The sequence below is a fragment of the Pristiophorus japonicus genome, chromosome 20 (genome assembly GCF_044704955.1).
Source record: "Pristiophorus japonicus isolate sPriJap1 chromosome 20, sPriJap1.hap1, whole genome shotgun sequence".
Classification (NCBI taxonomy): Eukaryota; Metazoa; Chordata; class Chondrichthyes; family Pristiophoridae; genus Pristiophorus; species Pristiophorus japonicus.
The window spans coordinates 66,983,954-67,009,159 of record NC_091996.1 but is presented as its reverse complement, the minus strand read 5'-3'; the positions used below and the strand labels follow the sequence as shown (position 1 = coordinate 67,009,159).

Below are 25,206 nucleotides of genomic sequence, written 5' to 3'. Positions count from 1 at the left end.
GGTGGGTCGGTTGGAGGCAGGAGGTCATGCGATAAAACCTCAAGGAATATGTCCAACCAGAGTTGGCAACCCTATTTAGGCCAATGGCACTGTTGCATAGTCAATAGAAGGAGAGAGCATGGATTCATATACCTCATTCATGCAGCAGTAAACCAGAACTGGCTTATATATGTTGCCTGTAAATAACCAACTCTATTGATGGTGGCAAGTAGACAGAGCAACTCCCAGCTTTGAAACCTGCCAACAGAGTGCTATCAGGGCTCAACAGCCCTGGAGAACAGAGATGGTAATGTAATGCGCCAGCACTGTGCTTGGTTATAATTCTGAATTTTGACATTAGATTTTATTAAACTTGTATTTGTGAGAACCAGGCAGCCTGATTCAATGCTCCCAGCCTTCTAGGCCCTGAACAATCCTACTTTGCTGTTCTGTCCTACTATGATTTCTTTGATTTATTTTGCAGTAGATTGATTGTCTGCATTTTCTATATTGCTATTCAGTTTATACAGTAACATTCATGCATTCAATCTAACTTTCATAAATTTTCAGTTTTTCAAATATAACCAGTGCTCCAGGGGCTTTGATTTAGACATAACTTCCTGGCTTTATATTCATTTTTTTCATAAAATCTATTAAAAAGGGAAACAAGATATTAAACAAAAACTTTGATAACATAAACATTGTGAAAAGAACACTGCTAAATTACACTCGAACTAGAAAAATGTTGAGCAGCTAAAATGGTGTTATGATGTTATCATGTACATGGGCATCAATGCTGTGACATTTGGAAGTCAAATTATCTTTTAATGAAAAGCAGGAGAATGCCTATTTTTCTCTATTACAAAAGCTGGGTTAACAAAATTACATTCTTGGATACTACGCGTTTCAAAGCGGTGTGTTCCTGCGATTGTGTTAGTCTGTCGTTAATTATAGAGAAGAACATTCATTCTGCTGCTTTTTATTAGAGAAACTTCAGCCCCAAATTATTTCTAGGTCTAGCTCAATTGCTATGGGTGAAATCTAATTGAGCAGGCAAGACCTAAGCTTAGAACCGCTTAGCTTGCTTTTGTGATGATGTGACCAAATTCAGCTTGGGTGTACCACAAGTTCTACTCTCATTCATCCTACATAGTCTCAGTAATGGTCTAGCTCACTTTTGTGAGAATGTACTTCAGTAAGGGTCCAGCTCCTGTTTTCAAGCTCAATGTGAGCAATGAAACTAGCAAAAATTAGTAACAATATCTTGTCTCTTTCTCCAACATTATGTAAGATCACTTTGGAAAGGCAATATTTCTGAGCTTGACTGCAGCCAAAAACATAAATCCACTCTATGAAAAATTTACTAAATACATGGAAAATAAATCCAAAGTCGGAGGTGAAAAATGTCAGGATGAAAATAAAGGATCTTTGTAGTTGATGTGCGATTATTGTGTGACTTTGGTAACCTAACAGTAACAAGTCAAGATAAAGATGAATTTCAAGAAGAACTTGATAAAATTGGTCAAGAAAAAAATATATCTAAAAGGAAGAAAAAGTGTCTGCAGAGAGAAAGAGAAAGTCAAAACATCATTACATCATCACAGTTAGCAAATGTATCAAAAAGGTCATGTCAGTAATTTAATTTAGAAATTTCATCCTCATCATCACCATCATCAAAAAGCAGTTGAAAGAACATGATCCTTGCAAATGGTGAAGGATGATTCTTGGGAATGATAAAGAACATGATTTGTTGGAATCGTGTAAAACATGATGCTTGGACATGGCAGAAGACATGATGCTTGGGAATGATGAAATACACGAATCTTGTGAATGAACCTAGACTCTTTTGGTGGTTGTGGGATTTAACTGAAGGTTATTCTCATCATGAATGGATCAGCAATAAGCATGGGGAATTTCCTTTAGAACATAGCTCAAGACCAGGGCAACTAACAATGGCAATGAGAGCAAGAACAAGTGTCAGACAGAAACATTCAAGGATGTTATCAACACTTCTGGAGTTCTCCCAAGTTCTCCTCCTTCCTTTGCCCAGTGTTAAAGATGTAATGCAGCTGTTACACATGGGCATGTGGTGAGGTGGATATGTAATAGTACTGAATGAGCTTTGGGCTAATGGACTCATGGCATGGTGAAAGGAGTCCCAATTCCTCTTACCGTGTCTTTGGAAGACCTACGTCTCTTGAAGCTGGAGGTCAGTGTTGAAGTGAGCGATCTAAAAGATGCTTTCTTTTTAGGGTCAGGCTCTGCGCTAGCACTTTTTCTATCCTAGAACAGATATATTTGATGTTATTGACTTTTTTTCTGTCGGTGGTAGCTATTTATAATCTAGCTTTGTCTAATAATTGTTGTGGCAAGCAGAAATCAAGTAGATGTACACTACAGATAGTTTGCTTGGCAAATCTATGTGGTAACTTGGCCCAAGAAATACAGTTTCAATGAACTGTCTAGAAAAGGAAGTGATTAATCACGATCAGGGTCCCATATTGTTAACTGGCAAAGGGGGAGGGGGTCTAACTGTCAAGTAGCACTATTGGTAGAATCAAAGGAAAAACTTCACCACAAGCTGAGATTTGTGAAAGAGCAGTGAATCTAATGAATGTGACTCAGATCTTGAAGATGAGAATGTATGAACTTTCGTGTATGTAGTGCTCTAGTCACTAATACACTAGTGTTCTTTGTGTGATTTCCAAAGAAATTTTAGAAATAAAAATAAAATCTAAAAAAATTATTAGTCAACATAAATTGAAAGTAAAATAAGTAATATTTAAATAGTCATTAAAATAAAAAGTACCATTATCATTAAATCACATCCACACTATTCCGTGTTTAAAAAAAAAATAATGCCTTTGTGTTGTGAACAGCAGTGAGAGATACATTATTTTGAGGCAAAACAACCAGTCTCTTTCAATGGATAACTCTTGTTCCAAATTGATTCCTCCTCTAGTGTTCTGAAGAGTTGGAGTCCTTTTCAAAGAATGCATTTGATAACCATAACTGAAAGAGTCAATCGGCTCCACTTTATTTATCTATGACTTCCTGTGTGGAGCCCGACTCTTCATTCACTTGGATCCGTTACCTTTTGAAATATTGTTTCAAGCCAAAATTAAAACATTATTTAGGGCTTTCTAATCTTGAGCTTTGAACTGTGGAGTCAAGAATACAATGACAAGAGTGCCATGCAGACGATGTCTGCCAAGTTTGTAAACAATACTTTGAATTTTCACATTCAGATAGACTCTGGCAGAGAGACAGATGCTAGTAAACAGACACTTGTACTGGCAGTCAAAACATTCAAAGACAGACACCAGAGCAAGGTGTGATTCATAGTTCCACTTTATGTGATGCAAAAGTTAAATTTACACAAGAGCCCCAGGTAAATCAGCTTTCTATCACTATAAAGTCACTTGGATTGAACTCAGTATTGAAACTGATCAAGAACTCTGTACATATGTAATGGATGTAGGTTAGATCTCTATTTTGTATTTCCTTCAACAGTAAAGCTAATACTGAAGAAAAACAATTTCCAAAAAGTAGCCCTTTTTGCCATCTCCACTCCTCACTTAATTTTTATTAATTTCCTTGTTTTTGCCTCAGAAATGACATTAAGATAACCTTATATGAAAAGAAAGTCACGCAGACAGGAGTGCAGTAGGGCATGACGTCAATATACCTTCAATATTAGTATTGTTCTCTTCTCTATTGACAGGATCCAGAGTAGTAAAGTGAAGCAGTCAAGGATGGAGATTACACAGAGCAATATTAGCAATGAATGTGTTCATATGAAATTCCTTTAACCACAATTTTTTGAAGATAACCCTTTTAAAATAACTAAATTGTCATCATTAAAGCAGCAGATAAAGGAATTTGATACAAATGTAATAACACGTTTATTGCTAGTATCATACCAGGCAATTTAAACCCTTTTCTTTCAAATGTATTGCTCTGTCCAAAAATAATTCCTCTAGTGCTTTGACCAAAATATGGTGACTCACCGAATACTTCAGCTAAGATGTTCCAGCTAAATAGTACTCCATCGAAATCAGGTGTCCCATCTAGCAAGTTGAACAAGGTGAAAGGTCCGCTCCTTTGGCCAAGAACTCATAAACGTCATTTCAAGTGTAGGTGGAGTTTTGGAGTTCCAGGCACCCAAAGTTATGAAGCAATATAAGTTCAGCTGAAAGGGAGCTTCTTTGCAAACCAATGGTAGTAAGTACATTTTTTTTTCAATTCTGTTAGTTATGTTAATTGCTATTTGCAAAACACAAATGTTCATGTCCTAAGTTTAGATAGAAATAGCCTTCTTTCTCTATTCAGGGGTAACTGATCTTCTGTGTAGATCCTTCTTTTGCATGTCAATACAATTCACACCTCATGTAGAACAGGCAATCCCTATTGCTTTTCTGGAGACATTAAAATCACAGATACAAATTACCTCAGTGCCTACAAGAAAAGCATGTGGAGTTACATGTAGCATTCTCTCTGAAGGGTTCAACCGATCTGCTCTTCACTCTAGACATTTAGGGGCTAGACTTTCGATTTATATCGCTATCGCCCATATATGGGCGCTATTTCTGGCGGTAGTAGTTGTCCCACCTTTCAGAACCGCCGGAATATCGCCCATTTTAAAAACCGCTGGTTTTGACTTTTTCATTTGGGCGATAGCGGTGTGAAGTGGGCGAAAGCGCTGTATTCAGTCGTGCAAGGCCGGCATCCATAGCAATGACCGTTCTGCACATGCGCGTTGTTTTTTTCAGTCACTTAACTTTTCCCGCGATTCGGAAGGTCAGGGGTCACCTGCACATGCGCAGAAGACAAAGGGAGGGAGGGAGGGAGGGAGGGAGAGAGCACATTGCAGCTTTACAGCTAGCTTGAGCAGGTTGAATCAATCGAGGCACTCACAGTTTTAGAAAAATCAAATAAAAAAAAAATGGAATTTGAGGAATTAGCCTTTAGTGATGTGGCTGAGGTGTGTGAGGTGGTGGAGGTTGGAGGGATAAAGAAGGCCAAGAGGTTCTCAGATGAGGCAAACGCAGCCTTGGTTCATGAGGTGGAGACGCATTGGGGCCAATTAACCCGGGACGGGCGTGGAAAATCCCCCCCCAAGCATGTACCAAAGAATTTGGATGGAGATCGCCGAAGTTGTGTCATCTGCGGCACATGACTACCTAGAGCCGAGCCAGTGCCACAAGCACTGGAATGACCTGGTTGCGTCTGCTAGAGTAAATACTAACTTTATTAACTTTAATAACTGTAATCACGCACTGACTCATTAATTAAAATGTAAATCTGTCAGATTATAATTAAGCAGGGTAATCTTGGTGTCACGCCTTACTTCCTAACCATGATCTTATTACAGTGCTTCTCTGAATGTAGATGTGTTAACCATGCATCAATTGCATCCAAACTGTATTAGCATATAACGTTAACGACGAAAAGCATTGGCGATAACTAATTGTGGATTATAATATCTGTTTGTTCCGTAATAGTACCTAGGCAAGTAGCTTATACTATGCTCTTGTCACCTTTGCAGAAGATATATGCGAATCACGCAGAGCGTATGTGCACGGGAGGAGGGCCAGCATAGATATTAGATTTAGCCGACTTGGGGAAGCGTGCTGTAGCCTTTGTAGAGGTCCATAATCGCTCGGCCACCTGTGGTGGTGCAGATCTGGCTGTAGCGCCAGTGAGTAATGTATGACCCCCGGGTAATTTAATATCATTTAATGCTATTTGAGTATAATATATGAATAATGTAATGTTATGTAATTAATGCTGGGATTATGAAATCTTATTTTAATGCCATGCAGTTTCTGTACTCTATGTTCATGTTAATTATATGTAACATCTGTCGGTGATATTTATTGCAGTAGTGTTGCTCCTCCTACATATGCCTGCATAGTGTAAGTATTCTCATGTCACTCTGGCCTCCCAGTCAGCAGCCTCCCACCAGCCGTGCTGCAACCACTGGGCTGCACTGTAGGAGCACTGGGACAGGCAAAGGCACACAGAATACAGTCACCAAGGGAATGCACAAGGATGATTAGTTGAATTTTGTATGCAATATAACATGATTTCATTTATAAATTTGGTTTGGAATGTTTATTTTATGGTGGCTTTTATTTTTGCATTGTGGCCAAGTGGATGTTGTGATGGTCAGTGACAGAGGGAAGGTAAGGTTTGGCTGGTTGGTGAATGGGGAATTGGAGTTGTGGGTTACTGGTATCGAAATTGGATGAGTTCTTCATGGAAAGCCTGGGCAGACAGTGTCCATCTAAGTTGCGTACTCCCTTCCTCTTCTTCCTCCTCCTCCACCTCATGCTTCTGCTCCTCAGCTGCTCACCGTATAGCTGGTGGCAAGGGCTGTGCCCACATGATGGCGAGGGTGTGCACACCACCATGAATCTTGGCACCTGCTCTGCCTGGCATTGCAGGGTTTCTCCAGAACGGTCCAGGCAGCATTGTTTTCGGCACGCCGATGGTCTGCACTACCAGCTTTTGTGTGGCAGCATGGCTTTCATTACATGCATGGTGTGCAAGTGTGCGTGGGTTGCGCATTGGACTCATGAGCCATGTTGTCAGCAAATAGCCCTTAGCCACCCTTTGGTTTGCTGTGATGGCTGAAATGCAGTTGGCACAGCGGACTGCCGCACAATGAAGGGATTGCAACTGCTGCCAGGATACTGGGCATTAACCTGCATGCAAGGATCAACCTCTCGTAAAAATGGATCATTACAACCTGTGAGGTGCACACTGGGATCACTGGGGCTACTAGGTGTGATAGAAAATGTATTAGTAGCACTCATCATGTCTCCGAAGCAACAATAATTACTACTAATTTGTATCTTTCGAGATGTAGTAAATTAAGCTGCAAGAGGAATTAAAACTCACCAAGAAATAGAACTTACCAAATATTAATCCACCTCCTGCTCTCTCATACATAAATTTTCTGTCAATGGATAAAAGGAAGACAATTGTTTGACTGCTTGCTCACCAAGTTCCCTGTGAATTATTATTTTGTGTAGTATTGAGTGAGTGAGTAGTGTAGTCCTTTTCACTGTGGTCATATCAGCAATGTCATAGCAAAAGCAGAACCAAAACCAAGTCCAACACATGAGTTCAAGTAATCTTAACATTAATAAAGATCAATCTAATAAGAAGATTCTCTTCAAATCCATCCATGGCCTCCTTGCCCTTCTCTACATAGCCTCCTCTGTACTGGGTGAAATAAACTATGAGTGAACAGGAGCAGCTGATGGTGGTAACCAAAGGAGGAAGACCTTGCTGAATGGTGGGTCAGGATATGTAGCTGAAGAACCTAAGGATCTGCAGCTCACAGGCCCTGCATTTACAAGGATGATGCCGGAACAGCAATGAACATAATGCAAGTATCAGAACTGTATCAGATAGTGTGCTGCAGATGGGGTTCAGGCTGAGGACCATTTAACAGCCCTGTAGTCCACCATGGAACATGTGGCAGCTCCACAGACATCTGCTATGGATGCTCCCTGGCAGAGACCCTCAGATCTGTTTTTGCTTTCTCCATGAATGTTCAGACTCCTGTAATCAAAGCCTTGTCTACCAATTTGGAAAGGGTTGCCTCTTGCAATTTTATAGGCTTAAGTGACCATTTGCAGGCGAGCATCACATATGATCTCATTGAGACTATTAAATATGATTTCTGCCAGATCAATGCCAGATAGAGAGCCAGTATGCAATGCTAGTGGCATGACAGAAAGGCACTCAGATTATGATGCTGTTTGTCATGAAAGCAGCACAAACGTGCCCTTGGCCCATATCGACACGTTCCTCTGGAGTTACCGCAGTCGGACTTGTCCCCTTTTTTGAAGATGGTCACGATTACGGCAATCCTATATGGCTCAGAGACGTGGACTATATACAACAGACACCTCAAAACGCTGGAGAAGTATCGCCAGCGCTGCCTCTGCAAGATCCTGCAAATCCCCTGGGAGGATAGACGCTCCAACATCAGTGTTCTTGCCCAGGCCAACATTCCAGATAAGAGAAATGAGGTCATGTATTCGTGCCAATAGTGCTTCTCTGCCATACTTTAGTGCTCCGGTGGGAAAGCAAGTGCTGTTTTTGATCTTCCTTGCTGCAATGCTTCATCTCACCCTTAGCAAGCTCCCTGCTGGAGTGGAGGTAAATTATAGAACAAATAGGAATCTGTTCCAACCTCCACCGTCTCCAGGCCAAATCCAAGGTCGTTCCATCCTCTGTCATTGAACTCCAGTACGCAGACAACACTTGAGTCTGTGCACACTCGGAGGCTGAACTCCAAGCCAGCGTCAACATCTTCACCGAAGCATACGAGATCATGGGCCTTACGACAAAGTCCTCTACCAACCTGACCCCACCACACAGCACTGCCCCGATTATCAAAATCCACGGCGAGACCTTGGACAATGTGGACCATTTTCCATACCTCGGGAGCTTACTGTCAGCAAGAGCAGACATTGACAACGAGGTCCAACACCGCCTTCAGTGTGCCAGCGCCGCCTTCGGTCACCTGAGGAATGAGTGTTTGAAGACCAGGACCTCAAATCCGGCACCAAGCTTATGGTCTACAGGGCAGTAGTGATAACAGCAATCCTATATGGCTCAGAGATGTGGACTATATACAGCAGACACCTCAAAACGCTGGAGAAGTATCGCCAGTGCTGCCTCTGCAAGATCCTGCAAATCCCCTGGGAGGATAGACGCTCCAACATCAGTATTCTTGCCCAGGCCAACATTCCCAGCATTGAAGCATTGACCATGTTTGATCAGCTCTGCTGGGCGGGCCACATTGTCCGTATGCCCGACTCGAGACTCCCAAATCAAGCGCTCCTCATAGAGCTTTGACATGGCAAGCGAGCCCCAGGTGGGCAGAGGAAATGCTTCAAGAACACCCTCAAAGCCTCCTTAGTAAAGTACAACATCCCCACCGGCTCCTGGGAATCCCTGGCCCACAACCGCCCAAAGTGGAGGAAGAGCATCCAGGAGGGCACTCAGCACCTTGAGTCTCATCGCCGAGAACAAGCAGAAATCAAGCGTAGACAGCAGAAGGAGTGTGCGTCAACACAGGCTCCCCACCCACCCTTTCCTCAACCACTGTCTACCCCACCTGTGACAGAGACTGTAGGTCCCGCATTGGACTCCTCAGTCACCTGAGAACTTAATTTTTAGAGTGGAAACAAGCCATCCTCAACTCCGAGGGATTGCCTATGATGATGACTGACACATAACAGCAGCACTCAGATAGCCTTAGGAGGAGCTCTAGATTAGCATTAACAAGTCACAGTTCACAAACTGATACCAAGGGGAAGCATTTGGTAAGGAAGATTAGGCACAAACACACATTGTAGGCTTCCATTGAAATTATGATTGCACTAAAGTTGTACAGGCAAACACTGTTCTTAGCAAGTGACTTTCATTAGATGGTATGACGAGGAGCTGTGTGAGTTGATGTGCACAGAGAAGGGTTCCATAGACAATGACACTTTTGTGGAGGGAAGATTTAGACAGGAATGTTAATACACTGGTCAGATGTGGAAGTGTATGAGAGCAGCATGAATATCTCTTCCATCCAGAAACTGTTTCTCCCGCTGTTGCTGCTTCTCTGCTAATTACACTGCTGCTCTTGAGTGCCTTCCTTCTCAGGGACCTCCGTAATAAGGCTTCTTTATCAGGTGAGGTTGTGTGTAGCAAGCAGCACACAACCATGATCTTAGAAATGCTAGCATGGACTCTATCGCAGACTCCTCCAGATCAATCCAAGCACCCGAGGTGTGCCTTAAACATGCCAGTAGTAATTCTGTTGACTGCATGAATCATGATTCAGATAGAAATGCTCAGCTCATACCCTGTGATGCTTCACAGGTATCATCAGGCATGGCTGTAGAGAATAGCCCTGGTCCTGAGGAGCCACTGCTGAGACTGCTTTCTTGTTCTTTTTCGTCTTGTTACTCAAAATGCCAGATTACACACACACTCAGTTGTAGCAATGCAGGATTAGTCTTCATTGAAACTGCATACCATCCATAACCAATATGAGCTGATGCTGAGACATCACACTTTCCAATTCCAGTGTGAGCTCACAGGTCTTTTCATACTTCACAAAACTAGTATGAGAGCTCAGGTTTTTCCATACTGCACCAATCCAGTATGAGAGTGAGCTGCAAAAACACAGACTCACTCACAATCTTATACCATTTTTTTATCTACATACATTTTTACAGGGCTTGACAAAATAAATGCAAGGAGGATGTCTCCTCTGGCTGGGGAGTCTCGAACCAGGGGGTCACAGTCTCAAATTAAGGGGTCGGTCATTTAGGACTGAGATGAGGAGGAACTTCTTCACTCAGAGGGTGGTGAATCTTTGGAATTCTGTACCCCAGAGGGCTGTGGAGGCTCAGTCTTTGAGTATATTCAAGACAGAGATTGATAGGTTTTTGGATATTAAAGGAAATCAAGGGATATGGGGGTAGTGCAGGCAAGTGGAGTTCAGGTAGAAGATCAGCCATGATCTTATTGAATGGCAGAGCAAGCTCGAGGGGCCAAATGGCCTAATCCTGCTCCTAATTCTTATGTTTTTATGTTCTTTGATCACTACATGTCATGTATGCTACCAATACACAAATATACAAACAAATGACAGCAGAATAACAGCAAGAACTAAACAAACATACACTTCCAGAAACACAAGTGATTGCTGTCATAAACTTCCCATTCCCGTAAACACAAGTGACCAAGCTGACACATTCCAGACCATTACAGATATGGCTGAATGACTCTTACACATTCTACTATTTTATTTTCCTGTCAAGATTCCTTGTTTAAAATTTCCTTACACAATTTACAGCCAATGTTCAGTAGAAAGCTGTTTTAACACATCGTGTGTTGGTCTAATAGACAGTCCAGAAAGAACATTTGAGGTACTCAGATAGTGTAAACTCTCATTCCCACATAACCCTGCAACTTTCCTTCTGAGCTGGAAGAATGCTAGCACAATGGATGGCCTTAAAATGAACACACCCTGGCAGCTGTCAGGAGAGTGAGCATTCACTTCTATGATACAATGCTGCTGGTCATGACCGAGCTGAGCATTCAGAGCATGAAATCCTTTTCTATTGACATAAGTGGTGGCATTGATCAAAGGAGCACATATGGCCATATCAGTACAATCTATCACTCCCTTGCAGCTTGGGAAATCCTACCACTCTGTAATAGACACCTGTGATTTTCTTTATGCAATTCTACACAATTGATCAGCTAATGTTGGCGATGTCCCCAGCAGCAATCTGGAATAACTCCATAGCATAAATGTTCATAATTTTTGCCACCACTGGCAGTGCAGTGCCCAAGGAGTTGTGTTGAAGGTCAGATTGCAGCAGGTGGCATAATTCGTATGACAAGGCTTCTTTTGTGAAGCATTGACTTGGTAAGTACTGCTGTTGGGACAACTGGAAGTAGGAGGGCCTCGGTCTGTATATTCTGGGGTGGCGTTCTTAACCTGTTAAAAATTATGGGCTAGACTTTCGATTTTCTCAGCGGTACAGCTGTTTTTCCGCCTGGCGAAAGTTTCCACTTAAGTTTTTTCATGGTATCGTCCACATCTGAACACGCCCGCCGGGACCAAACTGCCCACGTGCAACACCGAGAACAACCGCCAGGGCGTAATTTTGGCCTCAACCGCCAATGTCCAGATCGCCGAGAGAACCGCCCTGTAAAAGCTGCTTAAACAAAGCGGTGGGGGGACCCTGCAAAGAAAGGTAAGGTAAAGGTTCTTTATTTATATTTTTTTAATTTTAAAACAGTGATTAGGTATAAAATTGTCTTGGGAATGCTTTGTACGTTTCTATTTTTTCATTGAAAATTTAAAAAAAAAACTTTTCCCCCTCCCGAGGCTCAGCCGCAGGCATGGACTAAATCTTAGTACTTACCATCCATTCGGTAATGACTGCCCATGTTACTAACTTTCCACTGAACTGCCGAGAAAACCGACGACACTGAGTGTACAACACCCATTTTCTCGCCGGGCGATAAGTTTTAATTACTTTAAACATAAAAATGGAAATTCTCGCCAGCATTACATAGAAACATAGAAAACAGGTGCAGGAGTAGGCCATTGAGCCCTTCGAGCCTGCACTGCCATTCAATGAGTTCATGGCTGAACATGCAACTTCAGTACCCCATTCCTGCTTTCTCGCCATACCGCTTGATCCCCCTAGTAGTAAGGACTATATCTAACTCCTTTTTGAATATATTTAATGAATTGGCCTCAACAACTTTCTGTGGCAGAGAATTCCACAGGTTCACCACTCTCTCAGTGAAGAAGTTTCTCCTCATCTCGGTCCTAAATGGCTTACCCCTTATCCTTAGACTGTGACCCCTGGTTCTGGACTTCCCCAACACTGGGAACATTCTTCCTGCATCTAACCTGTATAAACCCATCAGAATTTTAAACGTTTCTATGAGATCCCCTCTCATTCTTCTGAACTCCAGTGAATACAAGCCCAGTTCATCCAGTCTTTCTTGATATGTCAGTCCCGCCATCCCGGGAATCAGTCTGGTGAACCTTCGCTGCACTCCCTCAATAGCAAGAATGTCCTTCCTCAAGTTAGGAGACCAAAACTGTACACAATAGTCCAGGTATGGCCTCACCAAGGCCCTGTACAACTGTAGCAACACCTCTCTACCCCTGTACTCAAATCCCCTCGCTATGAAGGCCAACATGCCATTTGCTTTCTTAACCACCTGCTGTACCTGCATGCCAACTTTCAATGACTGATGTACCATGACACCCAGGTCTCATTGCACCTCCCCTTTTCCTAATCTGTCACCATTCAGATAATAGTCTGTCTCTCTGTTTTTACCACCAAAGTGGATAACTTCACATTTATCCACATTATACTTCATCTGCCATGCATTTGCCCACTCACCTAACCTATCCAAGTCACTCTGCAGCCTCATAGCATCCTCCTCGCAGCTCACACTGCCACCCAACTTAGTGTCATCCGCAAATTTGGAGATACTACATTTAATCCCCTCGTCCAAATCATTAATGTACAATGTAAACAGCTGGGGCCCCAGCACAGAACCTTGCGGTACCTCACTAGTCACTGCCTGCCATTCTGAAAAGTACCCATTTATTCTTACTCTTTGCTTCCTGTCTGACAACCAGTTCTCAATCCATGTCAGCACACTACCCCCAATCCCATGTGCTTTAACTTTGCACATTAATCTCTTGTGTGGGACCTTGTCGAAAGCCTTCTGAAAGCCCAAATATACCACATCAACTGGTTCTCCCTTGTCCACTCTACTGGAAACATCCTCAAAAAATTCCAGAAGATTTGTCAAGTATGATTTTCCTTTCACAAATCCATGCTGACTTGGACCTATCATGTCACCTCTTTCCAAATGCGCTGCTATGACATCCTTAATAATTGATTCCATCATTTTACCCACTACTGATGTCAGGCTGACCGGTCTATAATTCCCTGTTTTCTCTCTCCCTCCTTTGTGGGGTTACATTGGCTACCCTCCACTCGATAGGAACTGATCCAGAGTCAATGGAATGTTGGAAAATGACTGTCAATGCATCCGCTATTTCCAAGGCCACCTCCTTAAGTACTCTGGGATGCAGTCCATCAGGCTCTGGGGATTTATCGGCCTTCAATCCCATCAATTTCCCCAACACAATTTCTCGACTAATAAGGATTTCCCTCAGTTCCTCCTTCTTACTAGACCCCCTGACCCCTTTTATATCCAGAAGGTTGTTTGTGTCCTCCTTAGTGAATACCGAACCAAAGTTCAATTGGTCTGCCATTTCTTTGTTCCCCATATGACTTCCCCTGATTCTGACTGCAGGGGACCTACGTTTGTCTTTACTAACCTTTTTCTCTTTACATATCTATAGAAACTTTTGCAGTCCATCTTAATGTTCCCTGCAAGCTTCCTCTCGTACTTTATTTTCCCTGCCCTAATCAAACCCTTTGTCCTCCTCTGCTGAGTTCTAAATTTCTCCCAGTCCCCAGGTTCGCTGCTATTTCTGGCCAATTTGTATGCCACTTCCTTGGCTTTAATACTATCCCTGATTTCCCTTGATAGCCACGGTAAAGCCACCTTCCCTTTTTTATTTTTACGCCAGGCAGGGATGTACAATTGTTGTAGTTCATCCAAGCGGTCTCTAAATGTTTGCCATTGCCCATCCACTGTCAACCCCTTAAGTATCATTCGCCAATCTATCCTAGCCAATTCACGCCTCATACCTTCAAAGTTACCCTTCTTTAAGTTCTGGACCATGGTCTCTGAATTAACTGTTTCATTCTCCATCCTAATGTAGAATTACACCATATTATGGTCACTCTTCCCCAAGGGGCCTCGCACAATGAGATTGCTAATTAATCCTCTCTCATTACACAACACCCAGTCTAAGATGGCCTCCCTCCTAGTTGGTTCCTCGACATATTGGTCTAGAAAACCATCCCTTATGCACTCCAGGAAATCCTCCTCCACCGTATTGCTTCCAGTTTGGTTAGCCCAATCTATATGCATCTTAAAGTCACCCATGATAACTGCTGCACCTTTATTACATGCACCCCTAATTTCCTTTTTGATGCCCTCCCCAACATCACTACTACTGTTTGGAGGTCTGTACACAACTCCGACTAATGTTTTTTGCCCTTTGGTGTTCTGCAGCTCAACCCATATAGATTCCACATCATCCAAGCTAATGTCCTTCCTAACTACTGCATTAATCTCCTCTTTAACCAGCAATGCTACCTCACCTCCTTTTCCTTTTATTCTATCCTTCCTGAATGTTGAATACCCATGGATGTTGAGTTCCCAGCCCTGATCATCCTGGAGCCACGTCTCCGTAATCCCAATCACATCATATCCATTAACATCTATTTGCACAGTTAATTCATCCACTTTATTACGGATACTCCTTGCATTAAGACACAAAGCCTTCAGGTTTGTTTTTTTAACACCTTTTGTCCTTTTAGAATTATGATATAGTGTGGCACTTTTTGTTTCTTGCCTTTGTTTACTCGGCCTTCCACTATTGCTTTTTACCTTTCTACCATCTGTTTCTGACTCCATATTACTTCGCCCTATCTCGCTGCATAGGTTCCCATCCCCCTGCCATATTAGTTTAAACACTCCCGAACTGCATTAGCAAATGTTACCGCTTGGACATCAGTTCCAGTCCTGCCCAAGTGCAGACCGTCCCTTTTGTACAGGTCCCACTTCCCCCAGAACTGGTTCCAATGTCCCAGGAATTTGAATCCCTCCCTCTTGCACCACTGCTCAAGCCACGTATTTATTCTAACTATCCTGCTCCCTCTACTCTAATTAGCATGTGGCACTGGTAGCAATCCAGAGATTACTACCTTTGAGGTCCTACTTTTTAACTTAATTCCTAGCTCCCTAAATTCAGCTTGTAGGACCTCTTCCCGCTTCTTACCTATATCGTTGGTACCTACATGAACCACGGCAACTGGCTGTTCACCCTCCCTCTCCAGAATGCTCTGCAGCTGCTCCAAGACATCCTTGACCCTTGCACCAGGGAGGCAATATACCATCCTGGAGTCTCGGTTGTGGCCACAGAAACTCCTATCTATTCCCCTTACAATAGAGTCCCCTATCACTATAGCTCTCCCACTCTTTTTCCCACCCTTCTGTGTAGCAGAGCCAGCCACGGTGTCATGAACTTGGCTACTGCTGCCCTCCCCTGATGAGTCATCCTCCTCAACAGTACCCAAAGCGGTGTATCTGTTTTGCAGGAGGATCACCGAAAGTTAGCAGTTCTTCTCAACAGGCAATCGGGCATTGAGGGGCTCTTGGGAAAGTCTAGCCCTATGTGTTTATAGTGCAAGAGTTTTGAAGATGAGAATGCTACAAAACATTTAACAATGATAGTTCCTTATCTGCATTAGGTACCATGTTTACTGACAGCACATTTCTCTGGGTGTCCTGTAACCCAATGCATGTTCCAACGACTCTCGAGTTGAAGCAACTGAATAAAGCTCCTCAGAATAAGGCCCTTTAGAACAGTGCTATGGTGAATATGATCTCCTTCTTTATGTAATGTTCACATTGATATCACAGGTCGGGACTGGAAACTGTCAAAAAATTTCACTTATCGATGCTTGAAAAATTATGTTTAAAATGTGTAAAAGAAGAATTTATCAGAGTTAACCTTGCGATGTAATAAGTATCTCCATTTCATACATTAAGTATCACATTACTCACTTGTAAACAAGGTTGTAACATCTCAGTGCAGCAGTCACAGATTTATTACATCTCACTGCCTGTCATAACAAACAAATTTTGTAATTAGATGCCGAATTCTCACTGCTTAACTGTCTCAGGGCTCTGCCTTGATACTTAACCCCCCACACCCCCCCACCCCCCCACCCCCTCCACGCCCCGCCACCCACAGCCCTTTTCATTACCAAGTACAGATTAACACAATGGAATAAAATAAAAGACAGTTCATAGAGGCGCAGAATTCATTTGGTGATCAGCAACCACATGCCCTCTCAGAATCATGTAATTAGCTCCACTCTATTTCATGTACAGCAACATCTGCAAATGTTAGCAAACTATTTGCTATTGAATTACACAAAATTGCATCCAATCACAATACACACGCTTTCATTATCTGGTACAGGAGGTGGACGTGGAGAGAAAGAAAGACAGAGAAAGAGAGATGGAGTTCAGCATCAGAAGGAAGGACAGACTAAGGATTTCCTTTTATATTTTTATGTTAGACCATGTTATAGACTGTAAACTCTACCAGGACAATACGTAAAATGGTTTACTTCCTCTGCAGACCCTATAGCCTCCAGATATCTGAATGTTATCTATCTATGATAGCTTTTGTTTTGTATGCAATAACTGATAGACTGATTATTATTTAACTCAAAGATGTATGACCTTGGCTCTGCTTTATTAAGGCCCAAAATGACTAATATACAAAATGGCTGACCTTTTATACTTGGGCTGCACACACGTGCGTACAGCCCAATGGCCTCCAACAGCCTTCCATCTAGTGGCCAGTGATCCCAAAAGTACATATATGAAAATACACCCTCTTGAGATAGTAACACAGTCTTTTACAAATTGAGACAGTCCAGTGTTTTATGCACCCGGGTTAGAAACATAGAAACATAGAAAATAGGTGCAGGAGCAGGCCATTCAGCCCTTCTAGCCTGCACCGCCATTCAATGAGTTCATGGCTGAACATGAAACTTCAGTACCCCCTTCCTGCTTTCTCGCCATAACCCTTGATCCCCCGAGTAGTAAGGACTTCATCTAACTCCCTTTTGAATATATTTAGTGAATTGGCCTCAACTACTTTCTGTGGTAGAGAATTCCACAGGTTCACCACTCTCTGGGTGAAGAAGTTACTCCTCATCTCGGTCCTAAATGGTTTACCCCTTATCCTCAGACTGTGACCCCTGGTTCTGGACTTCCCCAACATTGGGAACATTCTTCCTGCATCTAACCTGTCTAAACCTGTCAGAATTTTAAACGTTTCCATGAGGTCCCCTCTCATTCTTCTGAACTCCAGTGAATACAAGCCCAGTTGATCCAGTCTTTCTTGATAGGTCAGTCCCGCCATCCCGGGAATCAGTCTGGTGAATCTTCGCTGCACTCCCTCAAGTTCAACTCTAGCCTTGGGTGAGTGTTCAGAGTCTGTTGTGAATGGTGGCTGGGTGGCTGACCTGGTGGGAGTGGCAATGGCCATGTCAGCGATTGAAAGTCCATTTTCATTGAACATGTCAGTGATTGAAAGTCCAGATTCACTGATGACCACTGAGTCCTCTGATGACTAAGGGTAAGTTGGTTGGTTGTCGATTGTCTCTTCCACCTACTGTTCCGGTTCGTCTGTGTGCCGCAGCTTTGTCTGATCCATATGTTTCCTGCATGTTTACCCATTTTTGAGCTTGACAATAAATATTCTGTTGCCCTCCTTGGCCAGGACAGTACCAGTGATCCACTTGGGACCCTGACCATAATTCAGAACATATACAGGATCATTTACAGAAATATCGCGTGACACAGCTGCACGATCGTGATACCCTTGCTGACTTTGTCTTCTATATTCAACATGATTATTCAAGTCAGGGTATACAAGAGATATTTGGTCTTAAGACCTCTCTTCATCATTAGTTCAGCAGGTGAGACCCCGGTAAGTGTGTGTGGTCTTGTCCTGTAACTAAGCAGTCTGCATGACAGCCGGGTCTGTAGTGACTCTTGGGTTACTTGCTTCATACTCTGCTTTATGATTTGGACAGCACATTCTGCTTGCCCATTGGATGCAGGTTTGAACGGTGCTGACCTCACATGTTTGATACCATTGAGTTTCATGAACTCTTGAAACTCCTGACTGGTGAAGCATGATCCGTTGTCGCTAACAATGCTGCCAGGCAGACCATATGTCGCGAACTTGACACTGAGATTCTCAATGGTAGCTGCGGATGTGCTGGATGACATGATTATACACTCTATCAACTTCGAATATGCATCCACCACAACTAAAAACATCTTCCCCAGGAAGGGACCTGCAAAGTCTATGTGGATCCTGGACCATGGTTTGGACGGCCACGACCACAGACTCAGCGGCGATTCCGCTGGTGCTTTGCTGAGCTGCATGCAAGTGTTGCACTGATGCACACATGATTCCAGCTCAGAGTCAATTCCTGGCCACCATATATGAGATGGCTTTCATCATTACAATGTCAGGATGTGTATTATGTAGCTCATGTACAAATTTCTCTCTCCCTTTCTTGGGCATAACAACACGATTGCCCCACAGTATACAATCCGACTGAATAGACAGTTGTCTTTGTGATGAATGTAAGGTTTGGTCTCCTCACACATTTGCTTGGGTATGGCAGACCAATCACCTTTGAGGATGCAACTCTTCACCACGGATAAAATCGAGTCCTGGCTGGTCCAGGTCTTAACTTGTTGAGCCGTGACAGGGGTTCCTTCATTCTCAAAAGCATCCATAACTAACAATAGGTCCGCCGGTTGTGGCGTTTCCACCTCCGGTTAGGGCAACGGCAGACGGCTCAAAGCATCGGCACAATTCTCGGTGCCAGGTCTATGGCGAATGACATAATCATAAGCGGATAATGTCAGCCCCCACCTCTGGATGTGAGATGAAGCATTGGTATTGATACCTTTGTTTTCAGAGAACAGTGAAATGAGCAGCTTGTGATCTGTCTCCAATTCAAACCGAAGACCAACCAAGTACTGATGCATCTTTTAACCCCCTACACACAGGCTAGTGCTTCTTTCTCTACCATGCTGTAGGCTCTTTCCGCTTTAGACAAACTTTTTGAAGCATATGTGACCGGTTGAAGTTTACTCGACTCATTAGCTTGTTGGAGTACGCAACCAATTCCATATGACGAAGCATCACAGGTCAATACTAAACGTTTACATGGGTCATAATGTACCAGCAGCTTGTTAGAGCAAAGCAGATTAGTGGCTTTCTCAAAAGCTCTGTCTTGACACACACCCCACACCCAGTTGTCGCCTTTTCTTAGCAGCATGTGCAGAGGTTCTAATAAGGTGCTCAATTTAGGTAGGAAGTTACTGAAGTAGTTGAGTAGACCCAGGAACGAACGCAGCTCCATGACATTCTGCGGCTTGGGTGCATTCTTGATGGCGTTTCGTGTCCGTGGGCCTAATGCCCTCAGCAGCAATTTTACTCCCCAGGAATTCGACCTCTGGTGCCATGAAGACGCACTTTGAGCGTTTCAGTCTGAGTCCCACTTTGTCCAGACGATGTAGAACCTCTTCCAGGTTGTTCAGATGTTCCTCGGAGGATGTCATCTTGGAACACGGCAGTTCTGGGAACGGACTTCAGTAGACTCTCCATGTTCCTCTGAAATATTGCTGCAGCCGAGCGAATTCCAAAAGGGTACCTGTGATAAATAAACAGTCCTTTTTGCGTTTTAATGCACGTAAGTCTCTTCGATGTCTCGACCAGCTCCTGTGTCATGTAGGCCAACGTCAAGTCCAGTTTGGTGAACGACTTCCCCCCGGCTATCATTGCAAACAAGTCATCAGCCTTCGGTAATGGGTACTGATTCTGTTTCGAAACCCTGTTGATCGTCGCCTTGTAGACTCCACAGATTCTGTCTGTGCCATCACTTTTCAGCACAGGAACAATGGGGCTGGCCCATTCATTAAATTCAACCGGTGATATGATCCCTTCATGCCGGAGTCTGTCCAGTTCGATTTCGACATTTTCCCTCATCATATATGGAAATGCCCGAGCTTTATGATGGACGGGTCTTGCATCCGAATCCACGTGAATCTGCACCTTGACTCCCGTGAAGTTGCCAATGCCTGGTTCGAACAGTGAGGGGAACTTGCTCAGTACTTGGGCACATGTATCTTTCTCCAACGACAATGCCTTGATGTCATTCTAATAGCATCTGATTTTTTCAAACCAGTTCCTGCCGAACAGCGTTGGGCCATTGCCTGGGACAATCCATAGTGGTAACTCGTGAACTGCACCGTCATACGACACTTTAATTGTGACACTGCCAATCACTGTTATGAGTTCTTTGGTGTACATGCGCAACTTGGCATTAACTGGACTCAGCCTGGGCCTCACAGCCTTAGTATCCCACAGTTTGTCGAATGCCCTCTGGCTCATTATCGCCCACGTGTCCAGTTCCATCGATACCGGCACCCCATTAAATTTAACGTTGACCATTATCAGTTTGCTTTTAGTTAGGAATGAGTAAAGTCCATACACTTCCTCCTCTGGTATCTCAGATTGCGAATCCAGATCCGCGCTAGTCTGACCATCATCCTCCATGTGGTGTGTCGCAGCACGCTTGCTCATCTGCGGACATCTTGCGCTGGAGATGCCCCACTCTCAGACAGCCTTTGCAACTACATTGCTTAAATCGGCACTGCTAGTGCCGGTGATTTCCCCCACAACACCAACACGAAGAAATCGGATGCATTCCCGCTGGCAAACTTTGGGCAGCCACAGGTTTTGCGTATGCAGTCGGATAGGCCCTGCCATGTGCCGCTCTGCCGAACGCCGAATCAATCATATTTACAGTACTTGCTGAGTTTCGATTTTTCACTGATATCTGCTTTAGACTTCTATCCGTCGTCATGCATGACTGATCGATCGTGATGGTCCTGTTCAAGTCCAATGTCTCCACCGCCCGTAGTTTACACAGGATCACCTTGTGGTTGATGCCGATTACAAAGAAGTCCCGTAGCATGTCTGCCAACGCAGCCCCGAACTTACACGGTCCCGCTAGACGTCTCGGGTCGGCAACGAATTCCGCCGCATTCTGGCCCTCTGAGCGAACGTGCGTGTAAAATCTGTATCTCAAGATGATGATGCCTTCATCTGGCTTAAGGAGGTCCTGTCCCAGTGTACACAGTTCTTCATACATCTTCTTTGTTGGACTCACAGGCAGGAGTAGATTTTTTATCAGACCAAGGTCAGCGTCATAGTGACCTTCACTGTGACGGGCAGCGCAGTCCTGGTGCCGATGTCAGGCTGCAGGTCTGCCTGAAGGAGATGGCATATCTCTGTGAGGACCTCCTTTCGGAAGGGCAGCCTTCTGACACACTGCTCCTCCGACATGTCCAGGTATGAGCATTGCTCCTGGTAAACCTGTGGAAGGTAAGGCCTCCTGTCCCGACATCTACGGGGTCTGCTCAGTCGTGGGCCGACATGGCCAATACCCTGTTATCTTGACGCTGCCAAACAAGAGCATGTAGAGAAAGGCGATGCTGGTGTGATAGTAATGCACCCATGGAATGTTCAAACTTAAGTTGCTAGGAACCTGTAAAGTCAGATAAACCTGCCACTGCCAAGTAAGAAGTTCACGCACTGTGCTCTGTCGAAACGTTGCATTCACTCTGACCTCCTATTAATCAGGTTGCTCCTCCCTTCAAATAGCCTCCAGGTATCGCCTAAAGAAGTTGAGACTGCCTAATTTCTCCAGCGGGTTCAGTGACGGACGGTAAATGAGGCGGAGACACTTAATTTTGCGAGCGGGGTGCTAGTGGGTCGTTGCACGCGTACTGACGTCATGATCTGACTGAAGTTACACGACGAGATGGTAGCGATTTGTGCCGCCGGTAAACCTGAACCAAATTTCCCGGCTGGGCAATGCAATCTGTGGGGCCAGCCAGTAAGCCATTCGAGGCGCATTACCGCCCCTCTGGAGCACTAACTAAGGCGCTACACTACTGAATTTCTCACCCTTTGACTTCATTTGCTGCAGTAGTATTGGGAAAGATGGGAATGTTACTGGGATTTACCATCAAGGTTGTCACAGGAACAGCAACCAGCAGCAACACAAACCTGTTGAGGCTCAAATAAGATGGTGAAGGAGGCAAGGGCCAAGGAGGCATTACAGCTTATAGGTGTCCACAGCAGGGTCCTTAACATGTTCAAGGAGCAGAATATCAGGAGGCTGCACTTCAGCAGCCAGCCAGTCACTGACCTCTGTCACTTGCTTCAGCAGAATTAGAGCCAAACACCAGGGCACACACAGCACTGCCTGTGGCTGAAAAGGTAACGGTGGCCCTCAACTTTTATGCCTCAGGTTCGTTCCAGGTTGCAACAGGTGACATCAGCAACACCAGTTAGTTTGCTGTCCGTATGGCCATCATGCAGGTGACAGATGTCCCCTTCGTGTTGAAACAGCAATGTGCCACTTTCCCAATGCAGGCTGCTCATCAGGAGGAGAGAACTCATGAATATCCCCACATTGCTGGATTTCCCCAGGTACAAGGTTTCATTGACTGGGCACACATTGCCCTGTGTTCTCCCCACCATAAACCAGCTATGTCTTATAACAGGAAGGGGTTTCACTCCCTGAAGGTTTGGCTGGTCTGTGACCATAGACAGGAGTAATGCAGGTCTTTGCCCAGTTTACTGGCAGTAGTTATGATGCCTTCATAGCGTGCCAGTCCTCAATCCCCCCTGTCTTTGACCCAGACCAGCTGGTGCCAGGCTGAATCTTGCAAGGCAGAGGGTATCCCCTCTATACCTGGCTCATGACTGTGATATATTCACAGACCACAAGCACACACAGCTTCCTAAAATGGATGCAGCTTCAGAAGTCTCTGGAATTCCCTGGTTCTTGTAAGCTGACTGTTTATTCCCTTTAGTTGCAGTAACACAATACATCCACATCCACAGTGTGGAGCTACAGACATTACACCTCCCTCCGAATGAAGAAGTTATTATAACAAACATCATATATAACTTGCGTGTTTATACATAACAAAGGATATGCACTTATTTTGCCATATTTACAAATTTAACTTAACCACTTGTTTTCTGTTTCGAAGAGGATACTTCGCTCTCGAACAGAACCTTCCAAACATGGTGTCGAATTTAAACTCATTCGAGGCTGATCCTAAGGAAAGTTTTCCTCCAAGGGATTTCCTTAATTTTCATTTGAACTCACTATAACTTCAGACTGTCTGTTTTCCTGACTCGGACTCAGACTTAAATTCTGATTTTCTCTTGGATTTGTTTCCAGTACATTAGGTGTAGGATATGCTACTGGTGTATCAAAACTATCTGATGAGTTAGAAATAATTGAATCACTCCCACTTTCAACTCCTTCCATGTCTCTAGGTAAAATATGATCAATGTGAACAAACCTAACCTGTCCATTATCAAACATCTTGACCAAATATGTGTGAGGACCACATATCTTCACTATTCTTCCTGGTAACCACTTTAACCATTTATGGTGATGGTTCTTCACTCTCACCTTCTGATTTATTTTCACACTTCTCTCTTTTACTCTACCTCTATCATGATTCTCTTTCTGTCTTAATTGTGTCTCTTCTACGGACTGTGCCAAGTTTGGTTTTAACAACGAGAATCTGGTTCAGTGAATTTGTACAGTGCGCTCTGCTGCACCATTCGAAGCAGGGTGGTATGGTGGAACCTTGATATGTTTCACACTATTTTTGCTCATGAACTGTGCAAATTCTTCTGAATGAAATTGTGGTCCATTATCAGAAACAATTTCTTCAGGGAGGCCAAATGAAGAAAATAAACTTCACAAAACGTCTAATGTTTTACTTGTTGTTATTTTCCACATTGGAAACACCTCGACCCACTTCGAATGGCTATCAATCACAATGAACAATTGTTGTCCTTCTAGCTCATCAAAATCAATATGTAGCCTTTGCCACACCCTGGGAGGCTATTTCCATGGCTGTAATGATACTGATGGTGGTTGCTTGCTTACCGATTGACATGTCATACACTGACTCACGATGTACTCTATATCTTTATCAAGACCTGGCCACCATAAGTAACTGCGTGCAAAACTCTTGGTCAAGCACATTCCCAGGTGCTGGTCATGAAGGTCTCCTGATAATTTGGACTTGAACTTATTTGGTATAACCACTCTTGCACCCCACATGATACCATCTTTATCGACTGATAATTCATTCCTACGAATGAAGAATGGATGAATATCTTTGTCTGTTACCTGGTTTGGCCATCCATTTGCAATATTATCATACATCTTTGACATCACTGGGTCACGTTTGGTTGCTCCACCAATCTCTTCAGCTGTGAATGTATGAAAAATAGAACACTTCTTCCTTATCCGGTGTAACTTGTGATAGGGAAGGCAATCTAGACATTGCATCAGCATTACTGTGATCTGCTGATTGTCTGTATTCAATACCATATGTATATGCTGACAAAATCAAAGCCCATTTCTGCATTTGGGCTGCAGCTAATGTTGGAACTGGGGACTTTGGATGGAGGATTGCTGTCAGGGGCTTATGGTCCATAACGATCGTAAACTTACGACCATACAAGTATTTGTCAAACTTTTTGACTCCAAAAATTAATGCCAAAGCTTCCCTTTTGGTTTGCGCATAATTGATCTCACTGGCACTGAGAGTGTGTGAAACAAAAGCAATTGGTTTCTCCTCCCCACTACGTGATACATGAGAGATTACTGCCCCAACTCCATACGGAGAGGCATCATATGTTAGCTTAATCTCCTTAGATATGGTCATAGTGAACTAACATGGTGCTCTCTACCAATTTGCTTTACACTCCGTGAATGCTGTATCACATTCTTTTGACCACTTCCAATGGACCTGTTTTTTCAATAGTTCATTCATTGGATGTAATACTGTAGCCAAATTTGGTAG

General features: G+C 43.6%; 1 protein-coding gene across 1 annotated transcript in view; it reads right to left on the bottom strand.

The window, feature by feature from the left end:
- Positions 1–25,206, bottom strand: part of LOC139232955 (glutamate receptor ionotropic, NMDA 1) — a 395,631-nt gene that overhangs the window by 5,603 nt on the left and 364,822 nt on the right. The window contains exon 20 of the mRNA XM_070863452.1: positions 2,152–2,262. Within this exon, the coding sequence (XP_070719553.1) occupies positions 2,152–2,262 (111 nt within the window). The remainder of the gene's footprint in view (positions 1–2,151; positions 2,263–25,206) is intronic.